Raw genomic sequence first — 20,808 nt, 5'->3', positions numbered from 1 at the left:
CAGATAGGGTGGATAGAGAGAAACTATTTCCGCTTGTTGGGGATTTTAGGAGTAGGGGGCACAGTCTAAAAATTAGAGCCAGACCTTTCAGGAGCGAGATTAGAAAACATTTCTACACACAAAGGGTGGTAGAAGTTTGGGACTCTCTTCCGCAAACGGCAATTGATGCTAGCTCAATTGCTAAATTTAAATCTGAGATAGCTTTTTGGCAACCAAAGGTATGAAGTGATATAGGCCAAAAGCAGGTATATGGAGTTGGATCACAGATCAGCCATGATCTTATCAGATGGCAGAGCAGGCACGAGGGGCTGAATGGCCTACTCCTGTTCCTGTCTTTTCTCCCCACTCCAATGCACTGCTCCCTGTTTCTCCCCTCTCCCTCTAAGGTGTTCAGTTTTTCCCATATTCATGCCATCCATTCCCTCCTGCAGTCTGTGCTGCTCCTAGCCGAATCCTAATGAAAAATAATTATAGCTGCTGCACACTACTCTTCCTGCAAGGATTCCCATCTATAGTATGGTGGTGAGAATTACTTCGCATCAGAACAGGGGTACAATTGGTGCCGTGGGGAAGAGCCCAATCTGCACTGATTTTTGTCAACAAGTATTGACATGGGATTGGGCCCCTGAAACTCTGTCATTTGGCAGGTACGCAAATACTTAATAAGGGTCAGGGTTAGCTAATGCCCAAGAGTCTCAGACTCTTGAGTTTTTCTTTGTAGTGACAAAAAATGGGGGATGGGTGGAGGGGAAAGGCAGCAGAGCAAAGTCACCAATTATCCTGTGTGCTTTTGAGGTCCACATTATTGACTCAGGCTCAGATAGGCAATTTCTTACATACATTATATCCCACCCCAAGATCTTTATAACCACACCTTTACGAGACTCAGAACATGTATTTAAATAGCCCCTTTTACATCCTTAGGACATTCCAAAGCACTTCACAGCCAATGTATTACTTTTGAGGTTTTATCACTGTTGCTTTGTCGGCAAATGTGGCAGCCAATTTGCACACAGCAATGTCCAACTAAGAGCAAATGAGGTGAATGGCGAGTTACCTGTTTTGGTGAGGTTGGTTAAAGGATGTATATTGGCCAGGACACCAGGAGAACGCTTTTCTTCCAATAGTGTCATGGGATTTTTACATTCATCTGAAAACAAGCAGTCAGGGTCTCATTTAGAATGCAGCACTCCCTCAGTTTTGGTCTAGATTCTGTGCTGAAATTCTGTAGTGGAGTTTGAACCCACAACCAGAAGCAACAGTGCGACCACTAAGCTGAGATGACACTCAGAAAGGAGGCCTTGCAACTATGATAATTTTCCAAATTCTCATGTTCTTTATAGTTTTCAACTTGTTAACTTTCATCCCATTAGTCTGGGCTCAATTCAAACTCAGGTCTGAGAAGCAAAAGGACAATGCACTAACCTATTGCACTGCCCAGTCCCCAAACATGTTAATTTTTTTACAATACTAATTACTTTCTTCAACTGTGAAAAGGATTATGGCTAACAAAGAGGAAAAAAATAATTTTTAAAGCAAACATAGAAATAAAGACCCATTGAGTTTAGTAGCAGAAGATTTGAGATAGAAGCCTGTACTCACAGCAATCTTCCATAATTATATAAAAGTAAAGGTATTTACTCTTCTCTGATAGAAGTATTGTTTAATTGTAGCAACAACAAAAATAGAAAATGTACTGCTGTTGAGGAGTCCAAGATTCCACCAGTCAGCATGCACCTTGATCTGTTTCTCTTAACTCTGACTGGGCTAGACAGTGACAGAGAACACCAAGAGTGGAGATAGAGAATATGTAAGTGAGGTAAAAGGGATTCATCTGTACCATGAAGTGGTGAACAGCCAAATACTGCTTTATTATTTAAATGCATGAATTTTTTGAGAACTATACATGAAAAAATGTAAATGCCATATTTTTCATATCAGCATTCAAAACTATGGTAGAGGGAATACTGTTGTGATCATTAAATGGGGAAAAAAATCCTTTTGGTGTTTCTCTTTTCATGTGTAATGCACTAGAATAGCAGCTGATCCTAATCACACTAAATTACAGTAAATTCCCCCACATTCCTTTATTTCCCTAACCACATCTTTCCACGATATTCTCCTAACTGCTGATGACTCATCTCTCAGGGTTCCCTTTTCCATCCACCCAACCCCCACTTAAATCAGTCAGCATGAATGGTTTTCCAGTGGAACAGTTGCCCTATAGATTTTTTTTAATGAATCAGTCAATGTTTTAGTACCATGTCAAATATTTCATTTTTCTGAAATATAATCTCAGTTTCTGTATATGCACCAGCATCAAATAATTCAAGGAATTCAACTCCATAACTAAAAAGCAATTTTGAAATATGAAGTTGTGCTCAGTTCAGAACATAACTCTATATTTCAACTGAATACATATCATCTGAGTGGAAGATCCTTCATCACACAGTATACTATGCCAATTAATTTGCTGTCATGAGCTTATCACCCTCTTTTGCATGAATGGCACTCTCAATTTATTCTATGGGCACAAAGTGAGTCCTGCTTAAATTTTACACTCCTTTAAATTAATCTGTACCACTACTAACTGTGTTGTCCATTATTTCACACAAATAAACTTATCCTGCAGGCACTGAAATTATCAATCATACTCATAGAATAAAAAGGAACAGTTCCTTGTACTGTTTGATACCGCACCTTTTAGATTCTGAAAATAAGCATTTAAAACTGAAACTAAACTTCAGCTTTTTGTAATAGTTGACTGCAGATACCTCTTGCGCTAAGCACTGCACATAGGTGGTGGTTACAATAATGGTCAGTAGTTTGCACAGCAGGTTTAAACAGGATTCAAGCTCTTCTAAATTAGCAAGTTGAGACAACACCAAACAAGAGATTCACGATAAAGATAGCTTTCCTAGTAACAGACCCACCAATCTAGAAAAAATAAGAAATAAAAAGTTTCATTTCTTTTGAGAAGGCAATTGATCTGGTCACCTGCACTGTGCAAAACTCTTTAGTATTATTGTACAAGTGCTTTATAAAGAATGTTGCAAGAGTGCAAAAAATGTCTTATTCAGCAGTGCTGCAGTTCATAGAAAAAAGCAGTTTTATTAAGGAAAATGGAGTACAAACTCTTAAGATTTGCTTCTCAAATCATTTATTTACTATAATACACTGTAGATGATGTCAAAATCTTAAGAGTTTTCATACCAATTCCAATGAGGCAAAACAACAAGACTGAGCAAATGAGTTGTTTTCATAGTTAGCTAGCACCCAAACCTACATAAAACATATACCAGCAGCAGAACGTGTACCAAATGATTAACAATTCTCTGAAAGGAAAAGTAGTATTCTGACAAAATCATCAAATAACTGCAAATTTTAACTGACAGTTAATGAACTGAAGCAGAATTGATGCTATTCATACAGCCAGCTTCCCCATCAAGTACTGAATACATACCATCCAGCTCACCAATTTATTTTACATAAACTTTCAGGAAAACATACAGCACTTACTCAAATTAACAAAACTTCTACTTAAAGCGGAATCATTCTAAATGGGTACCGATTTGAAAAGAAAATGTGGTTTTTAAAAACAAGATGATGCTACATACATGTAATTTGCACAATGAAAGCTAAAAGAATAATCTAAATAAATTTTAGTACAAAATACCACAGAAAGAAACATGAATACAAGCTTTACAAAATTATACATAAACTGTTGTGTGTAGTTGCCAATACCCAAAATATTTATTGCTATGTTAGCAATATTTAAGTCCTAACAAGTTACTTGTTAGGGTCACATTAAAATGAGTTAACAGAAACAAGTAGTACTTATAGCTATTTAATACACGATCTTTATTGCAAACACAACATGTGAAAGCCATATAATTGAAGATTATGGAAAGATTTACAATCTCATATGAAAAATGACTTTTCTATACACCCAATATTCTCCCCTTCCTTCCCAAAGAGGAAAATTATTTCTAAAAATGCATTAGGATAAGGTACAAGACCAACCAGGAATTAAACACATGCATTATTTTCCAACGATTAAGGATACTGTAAAATGTTATCCTTTAAATGAAACAAATGCAATAAGACATATAGGATAAAACTGCGGTAATTTTAAGCTCAGTTTTTTCTCCTGAACTGATCCTTGTTGTGCTGTTGGTCATTAAAATTAGTGGATTCTTCCCCAAAGCAAAGAGAACTACCACAGCTCTATTACCAGTAAACAGAAGGTGCAGTCGACATCAAGTCTTTTACAGTGCACCTGGCAATTTTTCTTAAAACTACATTTTCAGAAGCAGTGCAAATGTTGGGAGGCTGCTATAATGACAGCATGGCCATCTACCCACCCACACAAATATGTCAGGACACAAACACGAAGACTCCCAAAACAGCACAAATAAAAGGTCAAATCCAGTAACAGATGGAGTTCTTTTACATTAAATTGTTGGCTGAGAAATATATTTGACTTCATTTTGTACAATTTAGTGTATACATAAACTCTATTATTCACAACTGTCAAAAAGTTTGTGAAGAAAACAACCACAAAAGAATCCACAGTAACTGTCAAGATTGCTTTTCTTTCATGCAGCAAGTGGAATGTATTTATTGCAGCCAGTTTGTTTTGTACACAGTAATTTTAGAAATTCCATTAATACCCACACTTACAATTGTCTCCTTTGGAAAGTGAGGAAAGGAATGCGAGATTGATTTTAAAGCAATGTTGCTATTATAGTTTGCAAATGCTTAACCTATTTAGGTCTTCCAAACTTTAGCAATAGGACTGTCAGACACCCAGTTTAGTTCTTCCAGTAATGAGATCTGTTCCTATTTTGCTCATATGATATCAAGTTGATCCGTCTGCATCTGTGCTTGGAACTGTTGAGATGGTGGTGGTGGTGGTGGTGGTGGTGGTGGCGGCGGCGGCAATGATGGCAATGATGGCAGTGGTAACAGTGGTTCTACCAACTGACCTGTACAAGGCACCCCAGGAGGGATGAACGTTTCTACAATGTCCCCATTGTAAAAGAAGAACTGGTATTGCTGAATAAACGTCTCAATTGCAGACTGATTTACTGCAGCGTTGGTAAGGGCATCTGGTCTCAGGAAGGTAGGCCAGAAACAAATGGCAAGATTATCTGCTATCATACGATTTGTTTTGCTCTGCTGACTAACCCTGCAACAAAACGCAACACAAGAAAAATATATCAGGTCAGTTTTTAAAAAATATTTTTATATAAACATTCGGCATTATACAAAGTTCAGCCTCAGATCTCCTGTCCTGGCTTGTTTCCGGTTCAGATGACTAAATATTTTCTATTGGCCACCATACTGATTAAACACAGCAACCACAGAATTGAAGGTTTGCAAGCTTTCAACAAAGAAGCTTGAAGGACAGAATTAATTTGCTTTGATAAGCAAATTTTAGATTTTATAACTATTAATACAAAAAGTGTATCACTGCAAATTCTAACACAAAGTATTAATCATACATTCAAACTGGTCAGCTAATACTGTAGAACTTTATGACATTTTAGAAAAACAATCTGAGCAGAAGTACAGCTCAGCCAAAGATAAAGTATTATTCAGTCACGTTCACAACTTCTTACTATGTCACACCAACTTAATATCTATTATTTATTTCTTTAGAGCTTTTCTGACATTTATTTTTAAGACAAACCCAAACCTGATTCTGATTTGGATTGAAATAGGACTGTACAGTGAATCACAAAAGAATTGCAGCATCAAGCAAGACAGGCTAACTTCTGGTAAAATGAAGATCATCAAAGACAGCTCTGGTCCATGCAAAATGTACCTGAAAGACCACCCGAATAATTTCTGCATTGTAGATTTATTTAAATTTGAGATGGAATGACATACTGTGCTGGTGACACTTTACGGACACTGACATTGTATTTGGGCAGCATGATCAACATTTCATATGTGCTGTTCCCCAACCCCTACCGCTACTAAAATGAAAGCAAGTTACACCTTAGAATATCTGCACGCATCATACAAACATACATTTTATTTTGATTTATATTTATTGGGGCAATGTAAATGAAGTTTTACTTTGCACCTAACATGTAGTAGCTGCCATACAGAATAAATGACTGTACTCAACATGGGATCCTAAATGCAAATAATGGGTGTAAACATTTGGAAAATGTTCCAGTGCCCAGCACTCTCATCTTACTTCGATGAGCATAAAAGGTTGAGTTATTAAAAAGTTCATTTGAAAGAAAAGTTATCTCCTACTACGTACATATGATTTGATGACTAATAGCTTCAAGAACAAAAAAAAAATGGTCAGGGAGTAAATTCATCATATGGTATGTGACTGAACCATGAAGACAAGCAAAGCAATCGGCTTGATTTCTGGTCTGTGAGAAATTAACATCTCAATTAGGGCAATGATGTGATTGCTATACTGGCCTCAGTTAACCAGACTATGCAGAGAACTTAAAATATGATGATGCCTGGATTTTCTGCTTGATCACTGTCCGGTGACCCCTGCTGGAAAGTGCACGTGTGGATGTCAAATGAGGTCAGGGTCAAGTTAGACTGTGATGCCCCCAATGCTGACATTTACTGCTACAACTCTCGCATAAAGAATGGTCTTTTGCGGGAGGTACCAAGAACCTTCCTGATTGGTACGGTTGGTGCAGCACACATTTATCGACCCACTGAAAATTAGGAAGAGCCATTCAGGTTTTTAAACAGCAGACTTGTCTCATGCGCTTATTGGTTTTCAACTTCCAACACGAGCAGTTCATTCTCCAAATATTCTGCATGACTTCCATTACTTTGGTATTTTATACCAGAAACTTTAAATTGCATTATATTAAAAAAATCTATATTCTTGTGATATGTAAAAACAAATTCAATAAACATACAACTCAACCAAAAATAAAGTGCTGTTCTGTAACATTTTCACATCTCCTTACTATGGACCAGAAACCACTAACTTTTATTCATTTGCTTTAGATTTTTTCTGGAATTTATTTTTTTAGACTATCCCAAACCTAAATCACACAAACTCTAATAGAATGCCATTCAAAATCACGAGATCAGGAATAAAAACAGAAAATGCTGGAAACACTCAGGTCAGGCAGGAACTCAGTTTGTACTCATGCAGCCCATTGGTCACAGTAATAAGCTTTGTATAACATATCAGAGCAGAGAAGCCTAGATAGATAAATCCATCGAGTGGGGAAAGTACATATAAATATTTTAAGTAGTTCCAGCAGCAGCACCACCAGAGTCCAATAAACCACTGCTGAAAACTACACACATGTACAAGGTATAAATGTACATTTTTTGGGAAGGAAAAACAGCAGACATGCAAGAAAACAATTTTTAAAAATTAAACAGGACTGAAATTGGAGTTGAACACATTAACTATACCCTAGCTTTCTAAATTATTCAAAATCTTTTATTCAAGTCATTAGTTTATTCCCATCACTTGGTTGTTGTAGAATTTCATTCATTTTTTTCAAAAGCTATAACCCATTCATCCTGAATACAGTCTTGTTAGTATGGGATTTGGAGATAATTACCACTCTGAAGTCAGAGTTTGAGTCACTTCAGTTGAAGATTCCTGCAACATCAGACTGACAAGGAAAGACCATGTACAGAATTGTTGTGCATTATCTTGTCAGTGGAAATTAAAACCACAAGCAAATAAGGAACTGCTATAGTGAAGATACGGCTATGACTGGCAAGTTGTTTGAAAGATACTTGACAGAAAGGGGGGCAATATGTTTTAAATGAGTAAGGATAGCAGTAAAATCATGAGTGAGTTATGGATGACAGCATCCAGAGTATATTATCATCCCCTTGGGGCTTCCATCCAATATTAAGTTTCTGGAGTTTAAAAAATACTGCATTTTTATGGACTGAGAGAGAACTATTTTTCATAGATGCATGCAGTGGTGTGAAAGTTATATGTTGAATCATCTGCACAATGAAGGACTCACAGTGGTGAAAAAAAATGGTTTTTTTTTTAAAAAATACCTGCTCTTCCAGGTATGAGAGGCTTCTCATTTCCTGGCTCAGAGCCTAAAATCGAGACAGAGACATTATGCTCCTCTAATTCATAAATTCAGCCAGCTCTTCCAACTGTAAAAGAACAATATATTATCTGTCAGCATGGAAAGTAAACTAATTAGGGAAAAGGTTATAGCTCAGTGTCCTCCGTTAACACCTGGGGTTAAAGACTCGTTCCCCTTGAGATAGAATAGTAATGTGGAGTTCAAATAGCTGGGGATACAAATTACTGAACTCCCTATCAGGATCAATTCTTCTTCTAAATTTACATACCTGTAGGGTTGCACTGCCACTTTTATTGCTAGGGAGCCAGTGTGCTCAAATTGCAATGTTCTTCCCCTTTATTATGCTTACTTTAAATGTTGCTGGCTCATATGCCTTGTACCACAATCAAGATTTGAACCACTGGATTTCCCATTTCCATGAAATGCAAGTGTCCATGAAATATCGGCCACCTTTCCCAACCCAACCTCACCCTCCAGTTAAGAAAGGGAATGCTTTGCCATATTATTGGTTGGCACAATATGTATCATGCACAAAACTGATTTATGGATAGTCAATCCATGAGGATGGAATAGGGATGTTGCTAACCCTTTCCCATCTCTGATGTTGCTTCTTTATCCAAAGGCAGTGTGTATCTGAAGTGATTTGTAAGGCCACTTGCAGTGTATTTGCAGGAATTTGTGGTGTTTCTTCTACGTTCCCAGAGGCTGTCAGCTAACTCACGACGATGAATCAATCCAGATATCACACCTAATATGGGGGTGGGGGGGGAAGCTCAGTGAGATAATAGATAGGGATTAAGTAATTTCTGCTGCACAAACCATCCATCATTATCTATTCAATTGATGCGGGTTTCTTACCAGCCTGTTTTAATATTAATTAGGTTGATAGTTTGGAAAATGTTTTTGCTATGAAAGTACAGAATGCATGTATGAATTTAAACATATTAAGAGATTTCCTCTGGGCAGATAAGCACTTAAAAGTTCCTTTCTCAGTTATTTGAAAGGGGGAAGCTCTGGTCACATTCGGCTTCATTTTAGTACCCGCTATCGGGTGCGTTCCTGGCGGGGGGGCTCCGAAAATCGGAGAATCCCGGAGCCCGCCTCGAACCCGCGCACTTCCGGGTTCCCCGCTGACGCGCTGGCGTGCGCGCGCAGCCCCCGCTGGTGGGAATCCCGCAGGCAATTAAAGCCAGTGGGATGCCACTTGAAAGTATTTATTTAGGTATTTCAGGTCATTAACTGACCTGGTTACGGGATTATATGAGGAGGGGTGGGATTTTACAGCAACCTGGGACTGTTTCCCACACTGGGGGAAACACTCCCAGTTCAAATGGACGTGTTGCAGCCATCAGCCTGTGTCAGCTGCAAAGGTCCATTTGACAGGTAGGGGCGGGGGGGGACCCTCACTCATTGCAGGAGGCCACTCTGTCATTTGGGACAAAGTTTGGCCTCCACCACCCTCCTCCTGACAATCAAAGTTACCAACTTGCACACTTACCCCGGTATCCAGAGACATGTACCTACTTTGCGGACCCCCTCAGATGTACATCTTCCAGATGGGGGCCGCCGTAGCTGCAGTCATGACCTCCTCGGAGGGCGAACAGCATCACCAGCCTCGCCATCCACCTCTGACACGTGGAGCTGACACATCCACCTGCACAGCAGGAGGGAGGGCTACCGCAGAGAGAGATGCGTCGCAGAGGGCACTACCCTCGCCACAGGGTCCACAGACCGAGGCTCAGCTTCCTGGACCTCTGAGCAGCAGTGCACACGGAGGCTCAGAGTCACTCGACATATAGTCGTGGACATCTGCAGCCTCCTTCATGTCAAGCTGCTCCCGGCTGGCCCGAGCACCATCTTCTTACCTGTCGCTGCCAGTCACCACTGCCCTCAACAACCTCTCCTCCGCATCCTTCCAGGGTGCAACCGGGGTCATCGCCGACGTCTCTCAGCCGTCTGCACAAAAGAGCCCTGCAAATACACCTACACCCACTCTGCAGTGACACAATGGGTGGCATCAGTTGTGGGTCTTCATAGTGATCCTCAGGAAAGGGCATTATTGCACAGACCAGACAAGATTCGCGAAGACATGCCAGTAGTGGTGCCAATATAATATGTGATGTGAGTTGGTCAGAAATTCAATATAAGTAACAACCATGACAAACCCTCAAACACCCTTGTGCATCCCCTTCATGCTCACAACACGTTTGCCTTACGCTGCCTACTGCACATATGTGATGCATGCCCTGTGGCTGCAGCACAGGTAGTGGTAGGGTGAGTGAGGCTGGCCGTGAAAGAGATGCATGAGAGGGTGTGTACGAGATAGAGCCATGAGATTGTATGAGGATTGGGTTGAGTGGTAGTGGCGGGATGAGTACTGGTGAGGTGAGTAGGTGCAGGTACGATGAGGATGAGGTTTGAGTGGGTGTGAGGGGTGATGTGACAGAGTAGTGTTGGCAGTGCAGAAGGAGATGTGGGTTGGGGGCGGTGATGTGGCAGACGGAGTGTCGGCGACAGAGTAAGTGTACTCACTTTGGCTGACCTACTGAGGTCATTGGAGCGCCTCCTGCACTGTATGCAGGTAGGCGATATGTTGGTGGTGCTGGTGACCTCCTCTGCCACCTCGAGCCAGGCCTTCCTGGTAGCAGAGGCAGGCCGCTTCCTCCTGTCTGCCGGGAGGAAGATCTCTGTCCTCCCCGTCCTCCTCACCCCATCTAATGATACCTGGAGTGAGGCATCATTAAACTGGGAGCAGCCTTCCCCCTGGGCTGCTCCATGCTGTGATTTTTTTTCTGTTTGTTGCAGCATCTGTCAGTGGAGGACTGCCCCTTTAAATAGAGCTCCTCCAGCTGACAGATCTTACTGCGCATGCGCAGTCCGCCCGACGCGCAGATCAGCAGTGGGGAACCCGGAGGACCAGGTAAGTGGATCTAATTAGTGGATTGTCTGCTACAATCGCGCGGGGAGCTGACTAATTTCACCAATGCCCCCCCCACCGAGAACCTGCAGCCCTGCTAACATCGGGCCCATTATGCCTGGAAAACCAGTTTCACTTTGAAGATGGTGATTTCTACTACTACCTCCAGATGTGTCACTTTTTTGACAGATCAGGATCATGGTGTTGGACCTTTGATGACATCAAGGGATTTCTTTTCTATCAATTTGATAAATAAGAAAGCAAAATCTCTATTTTACTCAAGTCTTATTAAAATGAACTCAATCAGCTCCAATTATTTAAAGAGTGCTTGAGAGTTAGATCTAGAGTTAATTTTTACCCCCAGGTGGGAATGCAGCCTAGCAAGCACATCTGGGAGCACCAGCACACAGACTAGGCAGAGTTTAATGGCCAGATCTCATTAGCATGCTGCTTGTCGTCCAAAATGGCAGTTACAATCGAGTGGCTTGGAGGTCGTTGCCAGGGACCTGGGGGAATGGCCCCCGGCTCAAGGTACGCGGATTGGAGGGTTCAAGGAGAGAATCAGTGTAAGGGGAGGGGGAGAAGCCCAGGGCTCGAGAGGCCCAAAGTTGCTTTGTGGGACCTGAAGGAGCACTCCTGCTTCTTACGGCCCACAAGGAAATCTGTAAACAGAAACAAAAATTAAATGCGCACTTACCTAACCCTCTTCTGGCCCTGGATCCAGACAGCTTTGGCCTGGCGGGGAAATCATCACTACTGCCCTCCCTCAGGCCTAGAGTTAAAACAGCAATCGGGCTCCGATTAAAGCACCCGAGTCCAATCTGCATATTTAAAGAATTGACGGCTTTGAGTAGGTGTCCTGGCTGCCTGCAATTTAAAATTGCAGTCAGCCAGATCGAGATGGGAATGGAGTAAGTCCTCGACTCCATTTTAATTGCCCCCGGGTTTCCACCAGGCAGGATGAGTTAAAAATCAGCCTCAAGGAGGAACAACGAGAAGCAATATAAATGTCTCCAGAACTCATAACTGCCAGTAAACACCTGAGCAGAGGCCATTATTAAGATTTGGTATTCCATTTACCATACCCCTATGTGATTACAGGCGTCAGTCTTGGTTCAATGGTTGCACTCTCACCTTTAAGTCAGAAAGTCGAAACTCCAGAGGACACAGTGGCCCAAAATATAAAGTGAAAATAATGGTTAGGCTAACAGTGCTCAACGTTACATAAGAACATAAGAAATAGGAGCAGGAGTAGGCCATATGGCCCCTTGAGCCTGCTCCGCCATTTAATCAGATCATGGCTGATCTTCAACTTCAACTCCACTTTCCTGCCGGATCTCCATGTCCCTTCATTCCCAGAGAGTCCAAAAATCTTTCTATCTCAGGCTTGAATATACTGAACGACTCAGCATCTACAGCCGTCTGGGGTAGAAAATTCCCAAGATTCACAACCCTGAGTGAAGAAATGCCTTCTCATCTCAGTCTGAAATGGCCGACCCCTTATCCTGCGACTATGCCCCCAAGTTCTAGATTCTCAGGTCATGGGAAATAACCTCACAGCCTCTACCTTGTCAAGCCCCCTCATAATCTTACATGTTTCAACGAGATCACCTCTCATTCTTCTGAACTCGAGAGTATAGGCCCATTCTACTCAACCTCTCCTCATAGGACAACTCTCTCATCCTAGGAATTGATCTAATGAACCTTTGTTGCACCGCCTCCAAGGCAAGTATATCCTTCCTTAGATAAGGAGACTAAAACTGTATGCATTACTCTAGGTGAGGTCTCACCAAAGCCCTGTACAATTGTAGTAAGACTTCCTTACTCTTATACTCCAACCCCCTTGTAATAAAGGCCAACGTTTTTTTTATATTCGTTCATGTGATGTGGGCGTCGCTGGCGAGGCCGGCATTTATTGCCCATCCCTAATTGCCCTTGAGAAGGTGGTGGAGAGCCGCCTTCTTGAACCGCTGCAGTCCGTGTGATGAAGGTTCTCCCACAGTGCTGTTGGGAAGGGAGTTCCAGGATTTTGACCCAGCGACGATGAAGGAACGGCGATATATTTCCAAGTCGGGATGGTGTGTGACTTGGAGGGGAACGTGCAGGTGGTGTTGTTCCCATGTGCCTGCTGCTCTTGTCCTTCTAGGTGGTAGAGGTCGCGGGTTTGGGAGGTGCTGTCGAAGAAGCCTTGGCGAGTTGCTGCAGTGCATCCTGTGGATGGTACACACTGCAGCCACTGTGCGCCAGTGGTGAAGGGAGTGAATGTTTAGGGTGGTGGATTGGGTGCCAATCAAGCTTTCTACTTTGTCCTGGATGGTGTCGAGGTTCTTGAGTGTTGTTGGAGCTGCACTCATCCAGGCAAGTGGAGAGTATTCCATCACACTGCCCATTACTTGTGCCTTGTAGATGGTGGAAAGGCTTTGGGGAGTCAGGAGGTGAGTCACTCGTCGCAGAATACCCAGCCTCTGACCTGCTCTTGTAGCCACAGAATTTATATGGATTGTCCAGTTAAGTTTCTGGTCAATGGTGACTCCCAGGATGTTGATGGTGGGGGATTCGGCGATGGTAATGCCGTTGAATATCATGGGGAGGTGGTTAGACTCTCTCTTGTTGGAGATGGTCATTGCCTGGCACTTGTCTGGTGCGAATGTTACTTGCCACTTATGAGCCCAAGCCTGGATGTCGTCCAGCTCTTGCTGCATGCGGGCACGGACTGCTTCATTATTTGAGGGGCTGCGAATAGAACTGAACACTGTGCAATCATCAGCAAACATCCCCATTTCTGACCTTATGATGGAGAGAAGGTCATTGATGAAGCAGCTGAAGATGGTCGGGCCTTGGACACTGCCCTGAGGAACTCTGCAGCAATGCCCTGGGGCTGAGAATATTGGCCTCCAATAACCACTACCATCTTCCTTTGTGCTAGGTAGGAGTCCAGCCACTCAAGAGTTTTCCCCCTGATTCCCACTGACTTCAATTTTACGAGGGCTCCTTGGTGCCACACTCGGTCAAATGCTGCCTTGATGTCAAGGGCAGTCACTCTCACCTCACCTCTGGAATTCACCTCTTTTGTCCATGTTTGGACCAAGGCTGTAATGAGGTCTGGGGCCGAGTGGTCCTGGCGGAACCCAAACCGAGCATCGGTAAGCAGGTTATTGGTGAGTAAGTGCTACTTGATAGCACTGTTGACGAGACCTTCCATCACTTTGTTGATGATTGAGAGTAGACTGATGGGGCGGTAATTGGCCGGATTGGATTTGTCCTGCTTTTTGTGGACAGGACATGTCTGGGCAATTTTCCACGTTGTCGGGTAGATGCCACTGTTGTAGCTGTACTGGAACAGTTGAGCTAGAGGCGCAGCTAGTTCTGGAGTACAAGTCTTCAGCACTACAGTCGGGATGTTGTCGGGGCCCATAGCCTTTGCTGTATCCAGTGCACTGAGCTGTTTCTTGATATCACATGGAGTGAATCAAATTGGCTGAAGACTGACTTCTGTGATGGTGGGGATATCGGGAGGAGGCCAAGATGGATCTTCCACTCGGCACTCCTGGCTGCAGATGGTTGCAAACGCTTCAGCCTTGTCTTTTGCACTCCGCCATCATTGAGGATGGGGATGTTTACAGACCCTCCTCCCGTTAGTTGTTTAATTTTTCACCACCATTCACAACTGGATGTGGCAGGACTGCAGAGCTTTGATCTGATCCGTTGGTTGTGGAATCGCTTAGTTCTGTCTATAGCATGTTGCTTCCACAGTCCTGAGTTGTAGCTTCACCAGGTTTTTAGGTACGCCTGGTGCTGCTCTTCTACACTCCTCATTGAACCTGGGTTGATCCCCTGGCTTGTTGGTAATGGTAGAGTGAGGAATATGCCGGGCCATGAGGTTACAGATTGTGCTAGAATACAATTCTGCTGCTGATGGCCCACAGCGCCTCATGGATGCCCAGTTTTGAGCTGGTAGATCTGTTCTGAATCTGTCCCCTTTAGCACGGTGGTAGTGCCACACAACACGTTGGATGGTGTCCTCAGTGCGAAGACGGGATTTCGTCTCCACGAGGACTGTGCGGTGGTCACTCCTACCAATACTGTCATGGATAGATGCATTTGCGACAGGTAGATTGGTGAGGACGAGGGCAAGTAAGTTTTTCCCTCGTGTTGGTTCGCTCACCATCTGCCGCAGGCCCAGTCTAGCAGCTATGTCCTTCAGGACTCGGCCAGCAGTGGTGCTACTGAGCCACTCTTGGTGATGGACATTGAAGTCCCCCACCCAGAGTACATTTTGTGCCCTTGCTACCCTCAATGCTTCCTCCAAGTGGTGCTCAACATGGAGGAGGACTGATTCATCAGCTGAGGGAGGACGGTAGGTGGTAATCAGCAGGAGGTTTCCTTGCCCATGTTTGACCTGATGCCATGAGATTTCATGGGGTCCAGAGTCAATGTTGAGGACTCCCAGGGCCACTCCCTCCTGACTGTATACCATTGTACCGCCACCTCTGGTGATGGAACAGCCTGGGATGTTGGCTGAAAGGTATGATTCTGTGAGTATGCCTGTCAGGCTGTTGCTTGACAAGTTTGTGGGACAGCTCTCCCAATTTTGGCACAAGTCCCCAGATGTTAGTGAGGAGAACTTTGCAGGGTTGACTGGGCTTGGTTTGCCTGTGTCGTGTTCGGTGCCTAGTGGTCTGATGCCGGGTGGTCCGTCCTGTTTTATTCTTGTTGTGACTTTTTTTTAAGCGAGATTTTACAACTGAGTGGGCAATTAAGAGTCAACCACATTGCTGTGGGTCTGGAGTCACATATAGGCCAGACCGGGTAAGGACGGCAGGTTTCCTTCCCTAAAGGGCATTAGTGAACCAGATGGGTTTTTAAGTCAATCCAGTAGTTTCATGGCCACCATTACTGATACTAGTATTTTAATTCCAGATTTTTATTTTAATTAATTGAATTTAATTAATTGAATTTAAATTCTCCAGCTGCCGTGGCGGGATTTGAACTCATGACTCCGGATTATTAGTCCAGGCCTCTGGATTACTAGTCCAGTAACATAACCACTATGCTACCGTACCCATTTGCTTTCCTAATTGCTTGCTGTACCTGCATGCTAACTTTGTGTTTCTTGTACCAGGACACCCAAATTTCTCTGGACACCAACATTTAATAATTTCTCATCATTTAAAAAATATTCTGTTTTTCTTTTCTTTCTACCAAAGTGAATGACCTAATTTCCCCACATTATACTCCATCTGCCACCTTCTTGCCCACTCACTTCACCTGTCTTTATCCATTTGCAGACTCTGTGTCCTCCTCACAGCTTACTTTCCCACCTAGCTTTGTATCATCAGCAAACTTGGATACACCACACTCGGTCCCTTCATCCAAGTCATTAATATAGATTGTAAGTAGCTGAGGCCCAAGCACTGATCCTTGCAGCACCCCACTAGTTACAGCCTGTCAACCTGAAAATGATCCGTTTATCCCTACTCTCTTGTTTTCTGTCTGTTAAACAATCCTCTATCCATGCTAATATGTTACCCCCAACCCCATGAGCCTTTATCTTGGGTAAAAACCTTTTTTGTGGCACCTTATCGAATGCCTTTTGAAAATCCATATATAATAAATCCACTGGTTCCCCTTTATCTATGCTGCTAGTTACATCCTCAAAAACTCTAATAAATTTGTCAAACACAATTTCCCTTTCATAAAACCATGTTGACTCTGCCTAATCATATTACGATGTTCTAAGTGCCATGTTATCACTTCCTTAATAATGGTTCTAGCATTTTCCCGACGACTGATGTCAGGCTAACTGCCCTGCAGTTCCCTATTTTCTCTCTCCCTCCTTTCTTCAATAGTTATTTATGGACAAATCAGACAGCAACTTCTGGCGAGCGCACATGCGCAGTTAAACGCGAAAATCCGGAAGTTGCTGTCTGAGATGCGCTGCCCCTCCAGCACCTGCGCGAAAATGGCATCTCACCGTCTGACTCACCATTCAAATACATTGAAAGGAGTGAAGTTCCTGTACTTGTGTGGATATGGACTAAACGCTCTACAAAAATTTAGGGCTTGTCTGTTCCAGTCTAAGCACCCTTTTAACAATGTGATAAATCTTAATTACTGCCAAACAGCCTCTCGAACATTGAAAATTAACTTTTACCAACATGGAGGTTCATTCCTTCAGCTTAATTGTTGTTGGAGATCTTTTTAAAAATTTAAATAATTTTTTATTTTACTTTGTCTCTTTTTTCTCTCTCACTTAATCCAATTTTTCTTTCCCTCTTTTTAATTTCGCTTTCAGTACCTGATTTGACATTGAATTCACTATTCTAACTTACATTTCCTGGTTCAGACTCTGTGCTGCTCATTAATGATTCTTCAATCTGATTGGTTAAAGAGATGCACAGTTGCTTGCCCTGTTCACACACTTCCCAGATGCCCTGTACAGGCACAGCACTGTATGGATCTCTAACTTACAGCGCAAGAGCTCATGGACAGTATATGGGCAGGTTCAAGTACAAGTGTGGACGCCATTTGTTCGCCGCTCACGGTGCATTCTGGCCCATAATCTCGGCTGACACTTCAGTGCAGTACTGAGGGAATGCTGCACTGTCGAAGGTGCTGTCTTTCAGATGAGACGTAAAACCAAGGCCCCATCTGATGGACGTAAAAGATCCCATGGCACTATTTGAAAAAGAGCTGGGGAGATCTCCTGGTGCCTTGGTCAATATTTATCCCTCAACCAACATCACGAAAACAGATTATCTGGACACCTCCTCATTGCTGTTTGTGGGAGCTTGCTGTGCACACATTGGCTGCCACGTTTTCTACATTACAACAGTGAATACACTTTTTTTAAAAAGTGTCCCCCCCACCCCGCCCATCTCAATTCAGCCTTATTGGGCAACTTTTCCGACGCAAATCACAGACATAACGAGGACTAGAGTTGAATCCAGACCATTGAATGTCTTCTAGTGCTGCAACTGAATGTATTTCTGGATCTTGAGAGGTCACCGTATTACTATATGTTGTATAGGGCATACCAGCCATGTGTCCTTCAATGAGATTGCGAATAAACCCTTGCCAAGTGAGAAAAGCCACCCAAATTCACAAGTGCTAACCCAATCTGAAAAAAATAACAAGTACTCACTGCATTTTTGTTAGGACAAATTCCTCCAGGCTTGAGTCTCTTTCCTGTAACACTGAGCGATACTTACCTGCAGGACCCAACTCGTCTTCTCATAATTACCAAAGCCAGGGGTGCACAGTTTATATCAGACATCCTAAAGGGCCCTATGATTTTTTTTCTTTCACTGACTAGATTAATAATTTATGTGTAAGCATACAAATATCTTCTGGTATCAATTCATACTCAGATTACGATAGGTGAGTGACAATTCTAATCATGCCCCACTCCAAAGATACAGACAAATTTTAAATCAGTAATACAGATGACACAACCTTCAGTGATAGAATCTGCTTTTGACTTAAATGTTAACAGCCAAGGTTCAAAACTTATGTCCTTTAATAAAAACACAATAAGATTCAATTTCAGGAAGTTTTTGACCTACTTGTTTAAGTGGGTAATAATGTATTTGAAAACCTCATAGTTTACTACAGGAAACTTCTTCAAAAAGTCCTTAAGAGCATTCAGCTTTTCTGACCTCTCAGTCAGTCCTGCAAGACAAAAAAATGATAAACTATTTTACTGCATTGCCCATTAATGCCAATTTCTTTTGGCAAACACTTTAAATATCCATTTGACTGGAAGTAACTGGTTCCAAGATAAAGTCTTACCACTGCACACACTTATGCCTTGTTGGATCTTTGTTGTTCCAACAACTCATTCTCCAAATACCAAAAGAATTTACATGCTGAGCACGAACAGGAGAAAAATCACAGCGGCAATATACCTTTAGGACACTGACATCAGCGACATGTAAATTCTGTAATTCTCCCTCTCACACGTCTCATAAGTGCACTCCTCTAGGTGTATCCTCAGCTCTTTTTCTGCCCAGAGAAGCAAACATTAAGGTGACATCACTGGAATTGGAACCAACCAATTTACAGGTCAGAAAAGAATGCTTGGTTGGAGGGTGCCTGGTACATGAAGAATGATTTGTTCGAAGAACAGGAAAGGCTTTACAAGATGGATAAAACTTCATTTCTACTCAAAAAATTATTCTCTACATACCAACAGGATTATAATCACATACTACTTTAGGAAAGGATGGAACCTTTGGGTACTTAATGCCAACCTCAAAATCTGATCGGCTACACGATAGATTAGTTTTGAATTTATTAACCAATAAACATTTTGGTGAAACAAATCCAGCGATCAACCAAAATATTACCTTTACAGATATTTTCTAGGATTATCGTTTTTAGTTTAATCCCAAGATGTATTGGATTGGCCCCTAAGATTTTTCAATAGGGTTTTGCTTTGCTCAGTGCACAATCTGTTATATTAATCAGTTACCATTTGTCTGGAGTTTGGTTTTCCCATCATTTACATCCCATAAAAGATAGAAGAAAGATCTGGTCATATCCACATAAAGGGGTAACTCGCTTAGCATCTATACAATCAAAGTACCACTTAAACTTCAAACCATGCAGAAGAGGGTAAAAAGATGGAAGAGTGATATTTTTCAAGAGTTGCAATGGGGATCTACAGCAGTTCTAGCCTAGTGCTGGATAAAGTACAACAAATCTTAAAACACCACCTTTCTTTGGAGAAATGAAGACATTAAGGAAGGTAGCTTTCCATGCTATGAATTTCAAATCAAAGAAGCAAAGAGTTTCAAGAGGATTAATACAGTAGTTTATGCAGCAACAAATTCAAGACACATGGAGGAACTAAACATTTTTTTTATTCGTTCATGGGATATGGGCGTCGCTGGCAAGCCCAGCATTTATTGTCCATCCCTAATTGCCCTCGAGAAGGTGGTGGTGAGCTGCCTTCTTGAACCACTGCAGTCCATGTGGTGAAGGTCCTCCCACAGTGCTGTTAGGTAGGGAGTTCCAGGATTTTGACCCAGCGACGATGAAATATTACCAAGTCGGGATGGTGTGTGACTTGGAGGGGAACGTGCAGGTGGTGTTGTTCCCATGTGCTTACTGCCCTTGTCCTTCTAGGTGGTAGAGGTCGTGGGTTTGGGAGGTGCTGTCGAAGAAGTCTTGGCGAGTTGCTGCAGTGCATCCTGTGGATGGTACACACTGCAGCCACTGTGCACCGGTGGTGAAGGGAGTGAATGTTTAGGGTGGTGGATGGGGTGCCAATCAAGCGGGCTGCTTTGTCCTGGATGCTGTTGGAGCTGCACTCATCCAGGCAAGTGGAGAGTATTCCATCACACTCCTAACTTGTGCCTTGAAGATGGTGGAAAGACTTTGGGGAGTCAGGTGAGTCACTCGCTGCAGAATACCCAGCCTCTGACCTGCTCTTGTAGCCACAGTATTTGTGTGGCTGGTCCAGTTAAGTTTCTGGTCAATGGTGACCCCCAGGATGTTGATAGTGGGGGATTCAGCGATGGTAATGCCGTTGAATGTCAAGGGGAGGTGGTTAGACTCTCTCTTGTTGGAGATAGTCATTGCCTGGCACAAATGTTACTTGCCACTTATCAGCCCAAGCCTGGATGTTGTCCAGGTCTTGCTGCAGGCGGCACAGACTGCTTCATTATCTGAGGGGTTGCGAATGGAACTGAACATCGTGCAATCATCAGCGAACATCCCCATTTCTGACCTTATGATGGAGAGAAGGTCATTGATGAAGCAGCTGAAGATGGTTGGGCCAAGGACACTGCCCTGAGGAACTCTGCAGCAATGCCCTGG

At 42.7% G+C, this 20,808-nt stretch overlaps 1 protein-coding gene across 2 annotated transcripts in view; it reads right to left on the bottom strand.

Annotated features, from left to right (window-relative positions):
- Nucleotides 1-3,143: 3,143 nt before the first annotated feature.
- arhgap5 (Rho GTPase activating protein 5) overlaps nucleotides 3,144-20,808 on the bottom strand; it is a 126,265-nt gene continuing 108,600 nt past the window's right edge. For both annotated transcript variants that reach the window (XM_067991428.1, XM_067991427.1), the window contains exons 6-7: nucleotides 18,552-18,657; nucleotides 3,144-5,191 (exon numbers count right to left, since the gene is read on the bottom strand). In XM_067991428.1, the coding sequence (XP_067847529.1) occupies nucleotides 4,852-5,191; nucleotides 18,552-18,657 (446 nt within the window). In that variant the 3' untranslated portion in view covers nucleotides 3,144-4,851. The remainder of the gene's footprint in view (nucleotides 5,192-18,551; nucleotides 18,658-20,808) is intronic.

Source organism: Heptranchias perlo, chromosome 10 (genome assembly GCF_035084215.1).
Source record: "Heptranchias perlo isolate sHepPer1 chromosome 10, sHepPer1.hap1, whole genome shotgun sequence".
Lineage (NCBI taxonomy): Eukaryota > Metazoa > Chordata > Chondrichthyes > Hexanchiformes > Hexanchidae > Heptranchias > Heptranchias perlo.
This window is presented reverse-complemented; position numbering and strand designations above follow the sequence as displayed.